Source organism: Scardinius erythrophthalmus, assembly GCF_964197995.2.
Source record: "Scardinius erythrophthalmus genome assembly, chromosome: 12".
Classification (NCBI taxonomy): Eukaryota; Metazoa; Chordata; class Actinopteri; order Cypriniformes; family Leuciscidae; genus Scardinius; species Scardinius erythrophthalmus.
This window is the reverse complement of record NC_138232.1, coordinates 26,021,791-26,042,080: the sequence shown is the minus strand read 5'-3', so window position 1 is coordinate 26,042,080 and position 20,290 is coordinate 26,021,791. Positions and strand designations below refer to the sequence as shown.

Below are 20,290 nucleotides of genomic sequence, written 5' to 3'. Positions count from 1 at the left end.
ATTTGTTTTTTATATAAATTACTTCATTTAAAAGAAGAGATTTCAAGCTTCATAAAGACATATATCACATGTCTGTGTGAGAAGTATTCGCTGAGTTATGATTCATTTTCGGACGCGTTTCAGAATGGACTACACGGACAGAGAGAAGGCAGAACTTTTTTTCTTTATTTGGCGAAAAACACAACACTTTCTTATTTTTGTGAGTATACACAAAAATAATACACATTTAACAGAATCGATTGATGTATGAAACTCCTATGGAAAATCAAAGTCAACAGAGTATTTATGTGTTTCTTTTACACTGATAAAAAAAAAAGCGAGCTGATATCGCCGGCGATACCGTCGACCTCAGGGGGTTAAATAAGGGAGACATACAAAATGTGCAGAGCAGCGGGTTGTACTTCACTCAGACTGATGGGATTAGCACACGAATGATTCACTGAGAATCTCACCTTTTGTTCTGCAAATGGCTTTCGGAGCCCAAATGGCTCTTGGAGCCTTATGCTGATTGAATTAGGATTGGCCAGACCCTCAGTCTAGGTTGTTACCTAAACCTGTTACATGCTTTGTTTGAATTTGTCTCCACCTTCAAAAGTCCCTCCTCCTAAAATGCCTATAAGACACCATGTACAGTTATATACTTTAGATTATGTTGGACGAACCGCAGCTGCGCTCAATAAAGAATAACTTTGTTTGAACGTGATCCCAACGTCTCCTGGTCTTCGATTCTGAGTTTCCAACACAACATAGGCAGTATAATGACAGACACTCACAAAGTCTTTGGGTGGTTGAACGGGCCATAGATCCGATGACACAATACTGTACAACTGCTGCCGCATTGTGCAGACAGACAGTAGCCTAATGATGACACCTTCCACAGACTTAATAGATGGGTATGCGTGTGACATCACCATCGGCCGGAGTGACTGCGGTTACGCCCACTGAGTGGCAAAAAGACTCAGCAGCAGCATTGGATTTCAGTGTGAATGCCGTGAAAAAAACACAAAACATCTAAAACGGGAAAGAGCTTTGCGATTGACTTTACAACTAGATTTGACAAGAAATCTGAGGTATATTTTTACAGATTGCCGAAAGCTACAGAACAGAGAAGCAAATGGATCACTGCAATATGAAACAACTGTGTATTTTTATAAAGCAACATATTGTATTTTTATAAAGCGTTCACATGCAAATTTGCTTTATTTCCCTGGCGTCGAAATCAGGCTCATATAAATGTCAGGTAACACGATTCTTGGCTGCATGCCAATATCCATGGATCACTGGATCTTTGGTAAGTTGTAAGGAACACTATATATCGAGTCCAACCTTTAGTTTAAACTGATAATCGATTGTTTTACTCGCATTTTCACAGTTTTCCCTATTAAATCCAGTCACGCAGCAGCTCTTTTGCCACTCAGTCCGGCCGAGGGGGCATGTTCTGGTGGGAAAGTGACGCCAATGCATACCCTCTATTGTCTAAAATGTCACTGCAAATGATTTGACAAATGATTTGCTCTATACATCCGATCGTGGTTGTATCTCGCTATTAGTGTTACTCGATTGACTGCTCGATCGATATTCGATTGCTCCTGGTCGATTGCTCCTGTCTGCCACGTTGCTTCTGCTGCTGTTGCGTTGGTTTGTGACTGTAAGCTTCGTATATTTTTCTGTTTTGAATCATTATTTACTATCATTCCTTGTTGTTTATACTGCTAAATATAACTCACTCAACATCACACATTAACCCAGTGGTTCTCAATTCCAGTCCTCGGGACCCGCTGCTCTGCACATTTTGTATGTCTCCCTTATTTAACACACCAGAACCAGATCATCAGCTCATTAGGAGAGACTCCATGAACTGAACTGAGTGTGTCAGATAAGAGAGAGACATACAAAATGTGCAGAGCAACGGGTCCCGAGGACTAGAATTGAGAACCACTGCATTAACCTGACATCGCTAGCTTCAATCTAAATCGTTATTGCTAGCACAACACGCTAAGTTTAAACTTTGTTTGAACGTGATCCCAACGTCTCCTGGTCTTCGATTCTGAGTTTCTAACAGTTGCTAAGCCATCTAGTCAGAGTCAAGCATGCATGATCATTATTCCTGTGAAAATATCTTCTGTTTTGCTATTTAGAATGTATCATTAAATAGATATTATCATGCGACCATCTCAATATACACTCACCTAAAGGATTATTAGGAACACCATACTAATACTGTGTTTGACCCCCTTTCGCCTTCAGAACTGCCTTAATTCTACGTGGCATTGATTCAACAAGGTGCTGAAAGCAATCTTTAGAAATGTTGGCCCATATTGATAGGATAGCATCTTGCAGTTGATGGAGATTTGTGGGATGCACATCCAGGGCACGAAGCTCCCGTTCCACCACATCCCAAAGATGCTCTATTGGGTTGAGATCTGGTGACTGGGGGGGGCATTTTAGTACAGTGAACTCATTGTCATGTTCAAGAAACCAATTTGAAATGATTCGAGCTTTGTGACATGGTGCATTATCCTGCTGGAAGTAGCCATCAGAGGATGGGTACATGGTGGTCATAAAGGGATGGACATGGTCAGAAACAATGCTCAGGTAGGCCGTGGCATTTAAACGATGCCCAATTGGCACTAAGGGGCCTAAAGTGTGCCAAGAAAACATCCCCCACACCATTACACCACCACCACCAGCCTGCACAGTGGTAACAAGGCATGATGGATCCATGTTCTCATTCTGTTTACGCCAAATTCTGACTCTACCATCTGAATGTCTCAACAGAAATCGAGACTCATCAGACCAGGCAACATTTTTCCAGTCTTCAACTGTCCAATTTTGGTGAGCTCGTGCAAATTGTAGCCTCTTTTTCCTATTTGTAGTGGAGATGAGTGGTACCCGGTTGGGTCTTCTGCTGTTGTAGCCCATCCGCCTCAAGGTTGTGCGTGTTGTGGCTTCACAAATGCTTTGCTGCATACCTCGGTTGTAACGAGTGGTTATTTCAGTCAAAGTTGCTCTTCTATCAGCTTGAATAAGTCGGCCCATTCTCCTCTGACCTCTAGCATCAACAAGGCATTTTCGCCCACAGGACTGCCGCATACTGGATGTTTGTCCCTTTTCACACCATTCTTTGTAAACCCTAGAAATGGTTGTGCGTGAAAATCCCAGTAACTGAGCAGATTGTGAAATACTCAGACTGGCCCGTCTGGCACCAACAACCGTGCCACGCTCAAAATTGCTTAAATCACCTTTCTTTCCCATTCTGACATTCAGTTTGGAGTTCAGGAGATTGTCTTGACCAGGACCACACCCCTAAATGCATTGAAGCAACTGCCATGTGATTGGTTGATTAGATAATTGCATTAATGAGAAATTGAACAGGTGTTCCTAATAATCCTTTAGGTGTGTAATTCTGTAGTTAAAACATTAAAAACATTAAAACGCAGCATTCCACAGGAAAAATGTTTAAAAGCAGCGCATCAACTTCAAATATTTCTATTTAAATTCATAAATATATTTCACTTCTGGATAATAATTTGATCTAATTTGAGGGATTAATTCCATTAATGAGAGTGGCATATTTAATATAAATTTGTAGGCTATATCAAATGGAAAACAGAGTTTAAAATCATTTTGTTTACTTCATTACTTCATTCGCACCAGTTTACAAATGTGTAAACATTGGTCTAGAGTTTGCGAATAGTGCACACTTATTTATTTAGTTTATTTTTTGTAAATCCTGATATGTGCATGAATGGCCATTTTGTACATTTATACATCAGGCACTTGAACCCTACTGATCATATTTGGGTTGAATTTCAATGGCAAAATCAATGCCTGGTGCTCACTCATGCTCTTGTGTCTGAACATCCCAACAGCCATGATCCAACTTATAATGAAAAACCTTCCCATAAAATTGGAAGCTATTATAGCAGCAAAGGGAGAACCAACTCCCTATTAATGCTCATAGTTTTGAGATTAAATGTTCAGCAAGCACATAAAACTGTGGTGTGTGGTGTCTGTTCACATACACAAGCCCTTATCCTTGAAAACCATAAATATAACAAGGTAAACACAAGAGAAAATGTGACCCACACTACATTAAATACAAGAAATGAGGGTACACAGTTTGCAGCTACCAAAATGTGAATTATTTCCTGAAGAGAGCATTAAAATTGGAGTCTTGATTAAAAACCGAACACAACCAAAAAAAAAAAATGTTAAGTCTACTGTCGCTGTCTATAATCGCTAGTCAAGAGGTTAAAGATGCAGTATTGAGTGTTTTATGACACAATTCATGAAAATGTTGAGACAAAATTATGATGCATTAATCCATGTTTTATAATTCTGAAAAACAGGTGAGTGTGATTGTATTATCTTTTATCGTAATGAACAGACATGTTAGGAGGGCCCAGGGAGTTATATATTTGAGTTTGTATGCGTGAAACCTCCCCTACTCTCTTGAAGGTGCAGGTATGGTGGTGGACTGGGAGCAGGAGACTGGCCTCTTGATGACGTCAGGTGACGTTCGAGTCATCCGGATCTGGGACACAGAAAGAGAAATGAAAGTGCAGGTACTACACACAAACACACGCACACATCGCTCCCAGGCGAGCTTTGTAGCTCGATCATTTACAGTGGAAATAAAAAGTCTACATACCCTGTTAAAACAGCTGGTTTTTGTGATGTAAAAATTAATAATATCAAAACTTTTGCACCTTAATGTAAAAATTACAACATATCTAATGCCACTGAAAAACTGATAAAATAAAAAATAAAAATAACCTAACTGCATAAATGTGCACACCCTTTTATAATTGGTTATGTGGCTGTGTTGAGAATCATCAAGCTCACGTGAAATAGTACACACCTGTCTTCACTCTGATTCTCGCAGTGACTGTGATTAACTCCAGATACTTCTCCAATAACTTCCCAAATACTACTTCGATTTTTCTGATATCATCTTGGTTGCATGCTACTATATGGAGCTTAAAATATGACAGTATGATTTAAATTTGAATTGTGTAAATTTTAATTATTTACAAGTGTAATCTAACAAAATTGAATTTTATGTGGTATTTTAAATTGTTCTGAATTTGATTTCTTTAAACGAATATTGAACATTTGAAATTTAACGAATTGAAATGTTTTCATGGCTGAATTTTTTTTTCATGTATTTTCAAACAGCTATTTTTTTTGTTCTGAATTCTTAGACTGCAAATATTCCGTTTAAAAAAAAATACAGATTCAAGTTTTCAAGATGAAGAAAAAATTCAGAACTTCAAATTCAGTTTTCTAAAATTCAAACCGCGGAAAATTCAGATCTTACAGAAAGTAGGTCACAGGTCATCCACAGGGAAGAGTAAAGGATCTCAGAATAGTCGAACAGAGCATTTTGGCTGCACTGCAGTAGTTTTCTGCCGCAAACGCGGTGGTGGTTCAAGAGAATCCGTGTATCTTTCGTTCAGTCGTTTTTTTTTTGTTTTTTTTTTAATATTAAGAGTAGAAAAATGAGAAAGCAGCTTGAGTATTAGATTTCTAATATTCTAGTAAGGCCGCTGCTGCAGTTGCACGGAGCTTACAAAACTTAACGCGTGTATTGCAACTAGCTACATTTCATTTTCTCATCAAACAACTAGACTAACGAATGGCTCGGCACAACAAAAGAGCCTAGACAGAGCTTTCTCTCTGTGTAGACCAGCAGTTGGTCTGAATTTGCTATAACCTATACTGTAGCCTATTTTTCGGACTGTAGGCTAAGTCACGTTTTATCATGAAACACGCTGTGATTTATTCCAAAGTGACTCAGGCATATATAATGCATTTAACGTTAAATAATCTAAATGTTGACTTTCAAAAGTAGGCGCACCAAGAAGGCTATTCGCTGTATTTTGGTTCATTTTTGGTGTGCGCCAGAAAGATCTTGAAGGAGATCGAGACGCACTAAAGCAGCGCATCATGTTGTTTTATTTATTTTTCAATGGCATGATATTTTGTAGTCATTTTGAATGTACACAAATAAAAAAAAATTCGAATGATGACATATTATCTGTATGACTATAAATAACAGAGTATTAAGTTATTTCCCAGCAGTGGAACAAATCCAAGTGATGGCGCAGGCGCATCCCGCTCTCACACAACATAGTATCAGTTCTGGCGTTGCTTCATATCGCAGACTGTTCATTATCAAAATAAAACACAGTCAACCAAACATATAAAAAGTTATTCAGCCTAATTTAATTGGTCTGTTGTACAATATAAAGGGCAAGCTGTGCCGCACAGTCCTACTTGTTATTCCAAACGTTTCCCTTAATTGCTGTGAAGACGCTGATTTAGCCTATACGTGTATATTGAGACTCGACTGAAGTATGAAGCCTTTTTATTTGTATTATAATATAATATATTAAAATACATAATCTTCTGAGTTTTATGATGTAGGCCTTGTGTGTTTTATTTTAATTAAAATTTATTATAATTTACATCTCAAAAGGATGCGCTTTGTGCATTCTCTGACATTACATTTATTTATTTCATTAATATTGAGTATCAATTGATGTCAAACAAAACTGTGTGTTATTTTCTCTGGCAACTAAACTTCCAAAATAAATAATAATAAAAAAAAATTAAAAAAACTTTCAAAGCAAAGCCATTGTGCGTTCTCTCCGCGCTCCGCAGCTTTTCCACACAGATTTAGAGAATTGGCTAGCTAAAAAAAAATAGGCCAAAGAAGTAGACTAACGGCTAGTGTCCGGGAGATGCGAGGTACGTTCATATTTATGAAATAAACATAACTGATTTTGTCTACACCTAAATACATTTCCAAGGACCCCCTAATAATAACAGTGATTAAGCCCAAATGTGGGTGGTGGTAATGAACACAATATGTTTGTTTGCTTTTTGCCCAAATGGTCTCCACTCTATGCATTTTGCAATAACACAGCAACATTTTTTAACTGACCGTATTTGCCAGAAAATAAGTCGCATGCACATGAGTGCAAGTAACACCGGATCATGTTGAAAGAGAAACGCGCGCGTGTCAAATCGTCATAAAAAACGCATTTTAATATTAGCCTATTCAGCAATAGTGTAAAAGACCTGTAAATAAAATACAACATTTACATGATAAAACACTATTTACATGTAGGCTATGTGTAGCCTATTTTACTTTCCCTTACTGTATGACAAATCCTTAAATGAATGCAGAACAACAAGAATGAAAAATAAGTACCCATGTATAATAAAATAATATATAGGCTACATAGCCTATAAAAATAGCCTATATTGTGCCCTTTATTACAAACAACATTTAGCCTATTTTAAACGCCAAGCCTAAACAAATTTATTTAAATCGCATCTCTCATTCAATCAAAAGTTTTCATATTTGCAATGTAACATGTGGATGCTAACTATTAATATAAAGAAGGCTTCATACTTAAGTCGAGTCTCAGAGAGAAAGCTCTGTCTAGGCTCTTTTGTTGTGCCAAGCCATTCGTTAGTTTAGTTGTTTGATGAGAAAATGAAATGTAGCTAGTTGCAATACACACGTTAAGTTGTGTAAGCTCTGTGCAACTGCAGCAGTGGCCTATTATTACTAGAATATTAGAAATCTAATACTCAAGCTGTTTTCTCATTTTTGTACTCTTAATATCAAATAATAATAAAAAAACGACTGAACGAAAGATACACGGATTCTCTTGAACCACCACCGCGTTTGCGGCAGAAAACTACTGCAGTGCAGCCAAAATGGTCTGTTCGACTATTCTGAGATCCTTTACTCTTCCCTGTGGATGACCTGTGACCTACTTTCTGTAAGATCTGAATTTTCCGCGGTTTGAATTTTAGAAAACTGAATTTGAAGTTCTGAATTTTTTCTTCATCTTGAAAACTTGAATCTGTATTTTTTAAAACGGAATATTTGCAGTCTAAGAATTCAGAACAAAAAAAATAGCTGTTTGAAAATACATGTCTAAAAAATTCAGCCATGAAAACATTTCAATTCATTAAATTTCAAATGTTCAATATTCGTTTAAAGAAATCAAATTCAGAACAATTTAAAATACCACATAAAATTCAATTTTGTTAGATTACACTTGTAAAAAATTAAAATTGACACAATTCAAATTCAAATCATATTGTCATATTTTAAGCTCCATACTACTACAAGAGCCATGGGCCACAAAAAGCTTATGAGGCATCAATGGGATCTTATTGTCGAAAGGTATCGCTCGGGTGAAGGCTACATGAAATTTCCAAGGAATTAGATATACCATGGATCACAGTGAAGATAGTCATCATCAAGTGGAGAAATATGGCACAAAAGTGACATTATCAAGAAAAATGTTCCTCCAAAATTAATCACAAGACAAAGAGTAAACTATTCAAGGAGGCTATTGCAACTCTTTCTTGCAAGTACTGGTGGCAAGACAAGCCTTTTCTGACTTTGTGAAGATGTAGGGAATCATAAATAGCTCCAAGTACCAGTCGATTTTGGCACAGAACCTTCTGGTATCTGCAAGAAAGCTGAAAATAAAGAGAACTTTCAACCTTTCAGAATGACAATGATCCAAAGCACACATCTAAATCAACAAAATAATTGTTTCGGCAAATAAAGATTTATGTTTTGGAATGGCCCATCCAGAGCTTAGACCTAAATCCTATTGTACCGTATTTTTCAGAATATAAGACGACCCCCGTTTTCAAGATGTACCTTTTGGAAAAAGGCTTTTTGGAGAGCAAATCTTGTTTTTTAAAGAAAATACTTTTTTTGAAAGTAATTTTCATATTGCATATTTGTCATTTTTAAATTTTTATTTTTGTATTTAAAGTATGGTAAATACTGGTAAAATGTACCAACAACAATCACATTCAGAAATAAACACTGTTGCATAGCTACCATAAAAATAACCTGAAGTTCTCATTTAGTAGATTTCACTGTGACTGATTTCTCACCTTTTTTATGTACAGTGACAGATGCTGGCATGTCAAAAAACAGAGGTGTTTGATCCGCATTATCTGATCCAGAGGATATGAATGTTTTTTCCTTAGGCCGATCTCATAGCGCTGAAAAGACATCAGGTTCTCCCTGAAGTCGGAGGGCAAGCGCTAATCCATTACTTTGCATCATTTTTAGCGGCCGCTTCGAGGATATTGACAGGCAAGTGCATCAGTATGTAGCCGAAATAAGAAATGATGGGCCTCTCTGGTGGGTATGCTTTTTGGCGATTTCTAGTGACTTCAGCTGGATGACTGCTCTGGTTATGGGCATCCCCTCATTTCTTTTTTTGGCAATGTACTGACACACTTGTCTGTCAGTTTTTTCGAAGTGCTTGCTTTTAGGACCGCAGTAAGCTTTTCTTTAACTGTTAGCATTTTTAAGACTGTCTTTTTGGGCTCGTCATCTTCTAACATTAAACTTTGACACCGTATTTCTTGGTTGCTTAATGAGAGTTGTTTGACTCCGCTACGTTTATCAGTCCTGGGGGAAACACTCGTTCTACACATATTTGGTGCTCACTATTGTTGCGGGTGTATTGTTGACATGTAAAAGTTTAGACCCCGAATATAAGACGACCCCATTTTTTCAGATGTATTTCCAAGAAAAAAACATTGTCTTATATTCAGAACAATATGGTAAATCTGTGGGGTGACCTGAATATATAGTGCAGTCATGAAACTCTAGAGGGTGCAGGCTGATTGGTCCTTTAAATGCAATTTGCAAGCAATCACATCATTACCGCATGGCACAAGCTGATTAGCCTCTGCTGATCCTGCAGCCAATGAGATTGTTTCCTCAACTATTAAATAGTCTGGTTCAGTGTTTACTGAAGCCTAGTCCTGCAGTGCATTATCAAAGTTCATCTGAAATCCTCCATCTTTCCCAACTCCACCTGATTAGATCTACTACAGGATTTATGTATGTATATTTATGCAGTAGCAGCATATCTTACATGCTCAAAGCAGCTTGTCTGTATATCTATTAGCAGTAGAAAGTTCATACTTGCTCTGCAGCAGCAGCGTAGCATGTCTAGTCTGCCAAGACCAAATACATTAACATTGCCATATTCAATAACATTCTAAAAACTATTCTGAGAGTTTTCATAATTGCCATTAACTAATATTGCAGATTCTTGTATTATTGTTTTGGTGAGTATTCTTCAGTTTAATTATTTCACAATTTGTCTAAATAAGTGGGATCTCTAAAATTAGTATTTTACTGTGCGGTTAGAACTGCTTTTATGAGACGTCTTGCTGGACAGAAGTGAAGCACAAGAGAAGACTGAAACTGATCATGCAGTTCAGTTCTCATGGATAGGCTTGGTCTCTCTCACACATTTGGTGCACTTTCAGGCATAATTCAATAATAATTTTATGATAATATTATGATTTTGAGCACTGAAGCTTGACATGTATTCTGAGATGTACATGTATTGCATTGGTGATTTTGCAGATCTAATTTAAGCCCTGAGGTTTTAGATTGTTGTCTCACATGGCATGAAAACTGCACACCTTTCAGCCTTTCATTCAGCTTTCTGTGTTGCAGGACATCCCAACAGGAGCAGACAGCTGTGTGACCAGCCTGTCATGTGATCCTCAGCGGTCACTTGTAGCTGCAGGTCTTGGAGACGGATCTGTTCGGGTGTACGACCGCAGAATGGGACCTAACGAATGGTGTATCACGTTTTACAGAGCTCTAATTGTATTAATATGCAATTGTATTATTGAGCATTGGGGAGAATCAAATCACAGAATCCTTTAAAAAGAGTTATATTATTGAATATTCATCTCTGATGTGCCACCACAACTAGTATGAATTCATAATTCAGATGTCTTGAAATCTGAAATCATTTCTAATTGGCTTGATGAAAACTGGTGGCTACAGGCAAGTCCTGTCCAGCACCACTGGGTTCGTTTGTCTTGCATTTGATATTGGTTGGATAAAAGTATCTGGAACAATCTGTCACACCTTCATGCAGTAGCAGTTCCTGGCCATAAATTTGGGTAGGGCACATTCTGGGTCTTAGCGCTAGTTTATGATAAACATTTTGTAAGCTTTGTATCCTAATCGGTGAACATTAGACACACTTTTGACAGAATTCTAATATCCTTGTGTTATTCAGCCTGAGGGTGGCACTCTAATGATGATTGACAGACTTAAGAATACACGACAAATGCATAGAATGCCATCTTAGAATTGCTAAATTTTTTATTACGTCAGAATGTTGTTTTAGATTATTACAAGTTAGGAATTCCAGTAAGGAAAAAAGTCATGTCTATTCTCAGAACAAACATAAAATAAACACAAAAGAAATACTGTATATAAAGGCTATTCACATGAGCATGTTTAAACTAAAGGGTTTTTAATTTCATTAATTTGATATGCTACTCCACACAAGAAGAACAGACATGCCAACTAGTTACTGAACTGATAAAGACACACAGCTGAGGCGGACTGATATCGTCTTGGTCTGGAACGAGGTTTACGTAACGTCACGTGAAAATAAGCGGGGCAGCCAGAAATCTGCCCCAATGCCTCTCTACGAGAGCGCGCTGCAGTTCCATTTTTCACCACAGATTTAAATTTGTGGGGAACTGTAGAGCTAGGGAGGGCTCAGAGACCGGCTGCCCCACTTAGTATCATGAATACATGCCTGCCGAATCCATGCGCTACATTTTAATATATCCTGCTCACTTTACGATAGTATAGAAAGTCCGAAAAATATTTGTTGCAGAATGCTGAACACATATCTAATTTATCATTAATTCAAGCTACAATATATGCAATAAAAAAAATTCGCCGCTAGGGGTCGCTAACCTCTTACAATAACAAAGGCTTAGGTTGATGACGCAGTGATAAGCGGAATCATAGAACTTGCCGTCATGCTGATGGATCTAATAATGTTTATGGATGAGTGAAAACGTTCATGTTTTTTAACATGACTGTGGTATGAAGCAGGGCGCGATTGCTAATGAGAGACATATATGAGCGCCACACGCAAGTCCCGCGGATATAAAGGAATAAGGACATTTAATTCTACCGAACTACCCGCAAGTGCAAAATTAGGCACTTTTTAAAATTGTGAATTACTCTCAATTTACAAATTCTTGGAAACATTTAGGATAATGGAAGTACACAGTTGAAAGAAATATATAACACTTTGCAAGTAGTTTTTTGGATATTTTGATACAAAATTCTTTATTTTACCTGTCAGTGTAAGAATATTTTGGTGGGGCTCTGCCCCACCTGCCCATACAGACGAGCCGCAGCTGCCTCCATGTGTTCACACACTATCACCTGCAGATTCCATGAGAAAGTGTAATTAAGTCATAAAAATCCCTATGAATATATAAATAATGCTAATTTAACAGCTCCCTCCAGTGCTAGCATTTCCAAACACTCAAGATTTCCCCTCTGCTAGTCACATTCGTCAGCTCTCTTCCGTGCATTATTATTTATTTTCTTTCATGCACCTTTAAACACTCCACCTCTGTGTCCCACAGCTCAGGCTGACATTTCCTGTGTCACACTGTTTTTGAGTTCCTTTTCATTAATTTGCATGCAGCCAGGGAGCCACTATACTTTAAGAGCATAAAATTCTTAATGAAATTGAAGTAAACGTGCACCCTGACCTCTGTAGACATGCTAAAGTTCTGTCACAGAATGCAGAATCCATATGCGGACATCCTTGCCTCAACTAAAGGCGAGCATACACTGTGCGATGTCTGTGCGATTTCAGCAAGGAACCTACTCACACTGAACGAGTAGATCGCATGCGATGTAAAGCCAAAGCTCAGGATTTATGTGCTCACACTGTACGGTCCGAACGTCGAGCTGCGACTTGACTGCTCACACTATACGTGTGAATGCGCGAATCAGCGCGATAAATCCTCGTGCCGGGTTGCGCCTATGGACGATATCATGTAGCCTATCCAGAGATATTGTCAAAACAAGCATCAGCTATCAATATCAAGAAGATTTAGCATTTCCAATTTATATATTAAATTATTAGTAGGCTAGTATTATTGTTATTATTATTATTAGGGAAGGCTACTTTTATTATTAAACTGATAGGCTATTATAATTAAATAGCCACGCAACAATTTCATAGCGCATCACCGCATAACCAACGCGCTGTGAGGATAATAAAATATTAGCCTACATAGAAGCTTTACTCCTCATTAAAAATTGTCTAAAACATTTAGGTCGATTACAATGAATTATATACATATAATTAACTATTAACAGTCTATAATATGTCCGAACACTGCAATAATTCATCAATGAAAATTAAAAACAGCTTTATTTAAAAAAAAATAATAATAATAATAAAAGAGGCAAAGTGTAGCCTACATCGCAGGTGGCTTGGAAGAAGTGGGTAATGGTTAATCCATTTTGCAACACGAACTGGAGGTAAGCAACAGTAATAGCTTTGAACTACAGAACTTAAAGATCTCCCTTTTTCTTTTTCTTTTTTCTTTTTTTTGCTGCAGATGAAACTGTTTTCGCGCAGGCGCAGTGAGGGAAAAAACACTGAGTTTAGGGCAATCGGTTCGTAGCTCTGCTTCAACTGTGCGATATAGTCACGAGGAGCGACCAAAATTTCTAACATGCCAGAAATTCATCCGACCATCCGATTGCCGGTCGTGAGAGGTTAATCGCCTCTCGTTTCCCCCTGTACACTGCACGAACACTGCACGACAAACGACGCACGACAAAGCTGAAAATCGGCCCGACCCGAAAAAGAGTCGCACGAGTCAGAATTCGGCTCAAAATCGGACGAAAATCGCACAGTGTATGCCCACAATGCTGGAGTGTTCATGGTCATGTTTTCAGTCTAGTTTAAGGGTGTTTCGTCTGGTTACTTTTAAAATGGTCTAAAATGTTCACCATTTTTTCAAATTCACACTTTAATTCTTAAAATGTGAAAATATATCTATACCTAAACAATTTCAATATTTTTTGTGTGAAACTGATTTATATAATTTTTACACCAAAAAAAAACACTAATTTAATTGTGGCATAATATTACAAAAAACAACAACAACAAATTCCACTAGTAAAAAAGGTTAATTGTCAGCAAAAAACATGTTTAAAATAGGAGGCATGTGTAAAGTAACAGACAAATTATGCTAAATATCACTTGTTAACAATACATTTATTATGAAATATTTCCAATCATGCTGTCATTTTGTCAAATGATGTAAGAAAAATTTAAATTGAACATTGAAATTATCTCCATGATAGAATGTATTTAAACAAAATATGATATTACATATTGTCGGTTATGATATTATGAGATGTGGTGTAAGTTGCATTGTGATAGAAATGACTGGTTCAACTCTTGAAATTCCTCCAAATTCTCCAGTGATACTTGTACAGTAAATACACTGATGGGTGTTAGTATTTTTCTCCCTCCAGGATTCTTTGATGAATAGAAAGTTCAAAAGAACAACGTTTATTGTTGTTTTTGTAACATAATGTTAATGTATTTTCTGTCATTTCGATCAATTTAAAGGGATGGTCCACCGAAAAATGACAATTCTGCCATCATTTACTCACTCTCATGTCGTTCCAAACCTGTATTTCTTTATTTCTAAACCTGACCGTTTTGGTTCCCATTGACTCAAAATGCATGGACAAAAATGCATACATTTGTTCAGTAGAAGAAAGAAATGCATACATGTTTTAATGATATGAGGCTGAAGAAATGATGACAGAATTTTCATTTTTCGGTGGACTATGCCTTTAATGCATCCCATAAAAGAATTAATTTCTTAAAAAAAAAAAAAAAAAAAAAAAACTTACTGACCCAAGACTTGTAGAATAGTGAATAGTAGTGCAAGTCCATAGTTCCAAAAATGCCCATTGTGTAAGAAACACCCTTCTAAAGAACTATTATGATTTCTTCACTATGCTACTAATCACTGTTTTTCTGTGTTCTGGTGCATTGATATTCCTCCAGCTCCCTCTAGTGTTCAATGTTCAATGATGCTTCCTAATTTTTATGGAATGATTGGCTTATACTACCCAAATATCTCTTTTTTCCAGTCGTGTGATGACATATAGGGAACACAGTGCTTGGGTGGTGAAGGCACACTTGCAGAAGGAGCCCGAAGGACACATTATCAGTGTCAGGTAACTGTTTTTTTCTCCCACATAATTTAAATCACTTCATCATAGAACTTACTCTCTTTTTGTAGTCACTTCACAATTTGGTTCCCCTCTCTTTTAGTGTGAATGGGGATGTGCGTTTTTTTGACCCACGGATGCCAGAATCAATCAACATCTTGCAGACAGTGAAAGGACTGACAGCTTTGGACATCCATCCACAGGCAAACCTGTTTGCTTGGTGAGAGATGCACATGCACCTTTATACATAATCCATACAATCAGTTCCATTGTGCAAAAATATTGCTGTTTAGAAAAAAAAACTTGACTAAAGTTATTAATGATTCTGCTTGTAACATCACATTTGTAGTTCATTTTTAAAGTCAGTTTATTTAAAGTGCCCCTATTATGGTTTTTCGAATATACCCTTTCATGCAGTGTGTAATATAGCTGTTTGTGAATGTAAACGTTCTGCAAAGTTAAGTCGAAAGTGCACGATAAATAAAGTTATTGTCTCCCAAAAGAAAGAATCGACTGAACCGCTATTGCGAGTTGTTTTTTATTTGAATCATACTGCTTTACGGTCCTACGTCACTAGAAGATACGTTTGCATAATGTCCACCTGTTGTACGTTGTCCATCCGCGAACAACTTTACTAGCCCACAGCACTTCGTTTTACTGATGACTGCTTCTCAAATATCTGAGTCCATGCGGGATTCTTAAAGCGCTTGCTTTAGAAAGATGGGTCGGTACCCACTATATTTTGACTAACTTGCACCTCAATCACAACCTGTAAGTATGAATAATTATTGATGATATATTTTTACTGGGTGTTCAAAATACTTCGTTTTGTGTTTTATATATATATATATATATATATATATATATATATATATATATATATATATATATATATATACAGGGTGGGCCATTTATATGGATACACCGTAATAACATGGGAATGGTTGGTGATATTAAAGTCCTGTTTGTGGCACATTAGTATATGTGAGGGGGCAAACTCCTCAAGATGGGTGGTGACCATGGTGGCCATTTAGAAGTCGGCCATCTTGGATACAACTTTTGTTTTTTCAATAGGAAGAGGGCCATGTGACACATCAAACTTATTGGTAATGTCACAAGAAAAACAAAAAGTTTGCCCCCTCACATATACAAATGTGCTACAAACAGGACTTTAATATCACCAACCATTCCCATGTTATTACGGTGTATCCATATAAATGGCCCACCCAGTATATATATTTTATATATGTGACCCTGGACCACAAAACCAGTCTTATGTGTAATTTTTTTAAAATTGAGATTTAGACATCATCTGAAAGCTGAATACATAATCTTTCCATTGATGTATGGTTTGTTAGGATAGGGCAATATTTGGCCGAGATACAACTATTTGAAAATCTGGAATCTGAGGGTGCAAAAAAATATTGAGAAAATCGCCTTTAAAGTTGTCCATTTCTATTGGCGATTGTGCTGCATCCATTCACAAAAATAAATGTTTTATATATTTAAGGTGGGAAATTTACAAAATATCTTCATGGAACATGATCTTTACTTAATATCCTAATGATTTTTGGCATAAAAGTAAAATCTATAATTTTGACCCATACAATGTTTTGTTGGCTATTGCCACAAATATACCCGTGCAACATAAGACTGGTTTTGTGATCCAGGGTCACATATATACTTATATTATAAGTTTCCGGCTTACCGGCTAAATCACGTTATTACTGTCTTACTGAAATGCTTCTGCTAATCAGCTGTGGGCCACTATTATCTAAAACTGCATCTATTAAAGGTGCTGTAGGACATCTGTGAAAATGCTAAATGAACTTTAGCCTGATAGCACTAAAAGCGTACATCCCACCCTTCCTACAAATCGCCGTCCAAAGCCAAGCCTCCTGAAAGCATGAAGCCAAGAAGACCGAAAACAACGTTACTGCAATACCAATATCATGTGTCATTCACCGGTGAGAAAACTTTATTGTAACACTACAATACCAAACGTAAACAAATTCTTAAAAACAGAATTAGATGCAGCAAGTTTTAACCAGCATAACAAAATGTTTCTGCAGAGAATCACCTATGGCACCTTTAATGCAGATTGTCTGTCATTCTTACTACTTTGAGGATAAAGGATGGATCAAGATTTGTTGTACAAACATTTATTACATCAGTTATTCACATTAGTGCTGGGCGAACATATGCACTATTATTGATACAGTTAATATAGTTCCCGCATGTGCACCGCAAAAAAATTAGAAATATACACATCGGTTTGTTGATGGACATACACTTGTTAAAGGAGAACTCCGGTCAATTTTAACATTGAGCTCATTTTTTTGTACATTTGGAGTGCTGTCAATACAGAGAACAACATCAAAAATCGGTGTTGCCTACACCGAGTTATTCTATTTTTAAAATTTGCACCCTGTTGACTTCAATAGGGCAAGTACTAAACCTGCTTTTAGCCTCTTAACATCCTTGATGTGTCATTACAAGTGCACAGAAAATGTGAGTGATTCCTTCTGAGTGAACACGAGTGGATCTGACTGCAGTAGATGTAAAAGATATGTATAAAAATGATGTTATTTAAGCAAGCGCAAATACCTGTTTACATCCTGTTTTCGGTTGAAGTCCAAAGTAGTCGATTGCCGAGTTCACGCGCATAGGTTTAGTTACCTATGATCACGCGCGTGAACTCGGCAATCGATTACTTTGGACTTCAACCGAAAAACAGGATGTAAACAGGTATTTGCGCTGGCTTAAATAACATCATTTTTATACATATCTTTTACATCTACTGCAGTCAGATCCACTCGTGTTCACTCAGAAGGAATCACTCACATTTTCTGTGCACTTGTAATGACACATCAAGGATGTTAAGAGGCTAAAAGCAGGTTTAGTACTTGCCCTATTGAAGTCAACAGGGTGCAAATTTTAAAAATAGAATAACTCGGTGTAGGCAACACCGATTTTTGTAGTTGTTCTCTGTATTGACAGCACTCCAAATGTACAAAAAAATTAGCTCAATGTTAAAATTGACCGGAGTTCTCCTTTAATGCTGATGGTGATGAATTACAGTTGAAACATCTCATAATGTGCCTCAAACTGAGTAGTGTATCACTGAGAAACGTCTTGCTCGAGTCGTCCTTGCGATGGAGGTTCGGGTTGAATAACTAGTTCTTCCAATGTTCCGTCATCGGACTCGTGCTCAGATCAATATTGTAAAATCAATGTCATCATTACTGTCATTACAGTTCAATCGCTGAGCTGTAGGAAGCCTCCGGACAGAGATGACGTTCAGTTATGGTAATTGGCGTGTAGCTTCGGACAGTCGCTGTGCGCGGTAGACCAGTATCAACAGACTGGGCCATCTGGCCAATCAGAGAAGAGTAGGCTCTCAGAAAAGAGGGATTTAGAGAGACTGATTCTTCTATCGAGTTGTTCCAGAATCATTTAAAAATGTGGTGATGTACAATGTATTTTATGAGAAAAAATACACTGTTGTAGGAGACCTCCAAAACAAAATTAGGAGCCTTTAAAATAGCATAATAGAGGCTCTTTAAAGAAACAGTTCTCATTGCACTTCTTCTAAATCAGGTTACAGGGCCTGAATAAAGAGGAATGTCATGTTCATGATATAATTCAGTCCTGAAATGCTTGTATCTCATTTAATCCCTTTTTTATCTAACTTTCTCTCTCTAGTGGCTCTATGAATCAGTTTATAGCTGTGTATAACTCCAATGGGGATGTGATCAGCAACATTAAATACTATGATGGTTTCATGGGGCAAAGAATCGGAGCCATCAGCTGCCTGGCCTTCCACCCTTACTGGGTAAGACACATTTCTCAATGACGACCTTGTCCCTTATTTCAATAGATAGATTTCCGATGACGTCACATTTCTCCCGCAACTCCTTACGGCGCCATCTTGTGTGTCAAGTGGGTCAAGCGTTTGTGTTACGGAGCATGATAATATCCTGAATCGGCATTATTCTGAACATGAAAATCATACGATTATTCTCCGTTTGGCTGGAGTTAATGTTCAGTGCTGCTCTTGTGAACATTTAGAGGTTTTGTGCTCTGGAGATGTGACACTTTATCTAATCATTTCCAAGATGGGCTAGCTAAATGCGCTAGCTCTCATCGACTGTCAAATCGCTGTACCCAGGCGGCTACTATCGACACAGCCATTGAGAGGTGTTGGCTGGGCAGAAGCACACTCTGACGATTGTCCACCTTCATCACTTTCTCAGTGGCCACATCAGTTGGTCGAGCCAGAGGCAGAGGCTAACGTTACACCTGGAGCACATCGCTCCGTGCCTCTGCTCTCCATCTCTCTCCTACACACTAAATTAGTTCGGAACGTTGTGTTGTTGTTGTTGTTTTTTTACCCAGATGGTGTTGTCTTGACACTGAGTCTAAATGTACCGTATAATAAGGAATGTGCAGATATCAGCCGCCTGGCTACAGCGATGTGAACCGTCAATGCAGGGCTCCAGACTAACATTTCCACGAGGGAGAGAGAGCAAGACAGCGCTTAGTTTGGAGACGGTGAAGTACACTTTCGCCTGGCTCCGAAGATAGAGAGAGTGCGCGCACGCGACCGGCTCTCTCTCTATCTGCTCGTTCTTTCAGTTAAACATGCGCCCAGTTTATCTACATTACTCACCGATCAAATAAGACTTTGGCGGGACAAAAATTCACTTTGGCGGGCGCTAAAACAAGTTAAATGCAGGAGAATTCATGCGTGAATTTAATTTCATGCGTGAGTAGTACATGACCATGCACTCGCACAAATGCGACCACATAAAATTTTAACTCGCACATTCTAACTCGCACAGAGACTTTCTTCCTCTTAATTCGTCAAAAGTGTACGCACTAACGGTGTGGATGAGATACTTGGCAATGTCCATTTCCTGAATATCGGGGTACGTCGCAGGATTAGCCTACATAACCAGTCCTCTTTCGACATTGCGTAAGGATCCTTTCCATCGATATAACTCAATTTCTCATCATATTTTTCCTTGCAAACATCGTCTAATGTGTCCCTATAAATAACCTTCACCTTGTCGCCAGGTTTGGAGGAATTTGTCATCGTTATCTCAACACAAAAGAGTCAAAAATACTTTATATTAACTGGCTTTCTATTAATGCAGCACAGTGAAT

General features: G+C 37.7%; 1 protein-coding gene across 2 annotated transcripts in view; it reads left to right on the top strand.

The window, feature by feature from the left end:
- rptor (regulatory associated protein of MTOR, complex 1) overlaps positions 1–20,290 on the top strand; it is a 425,184-nt gene that overhangs the window by 400,090 nt on the left and 4,804 nt on the right. For both annotated transcript variants that reach the window (XM_081381619.1, XM_081381620.1), the window contains 5 exons: positions 4,462–4,568; positions 10,535–10,662; positions 15,041–15,127; positions 15,225–15,341; positions 18,827–18,956. In XM_081381619.1, the coding sequence (XP_081237745.1) occupies positions 4,462–4,568; positions 10,535–10,662; positions 15,041–15,127; positions 15,225–15,341; positions 18,827–18,956 (569 nt within the window). The remainder of the gene's footprint in view (positions 1–4,461; positions 4,569–10,534; positions 10,663–15,040; positions 15,128–15,224; positions 15,342–18,826; positions 18,957–20,290) is intronic.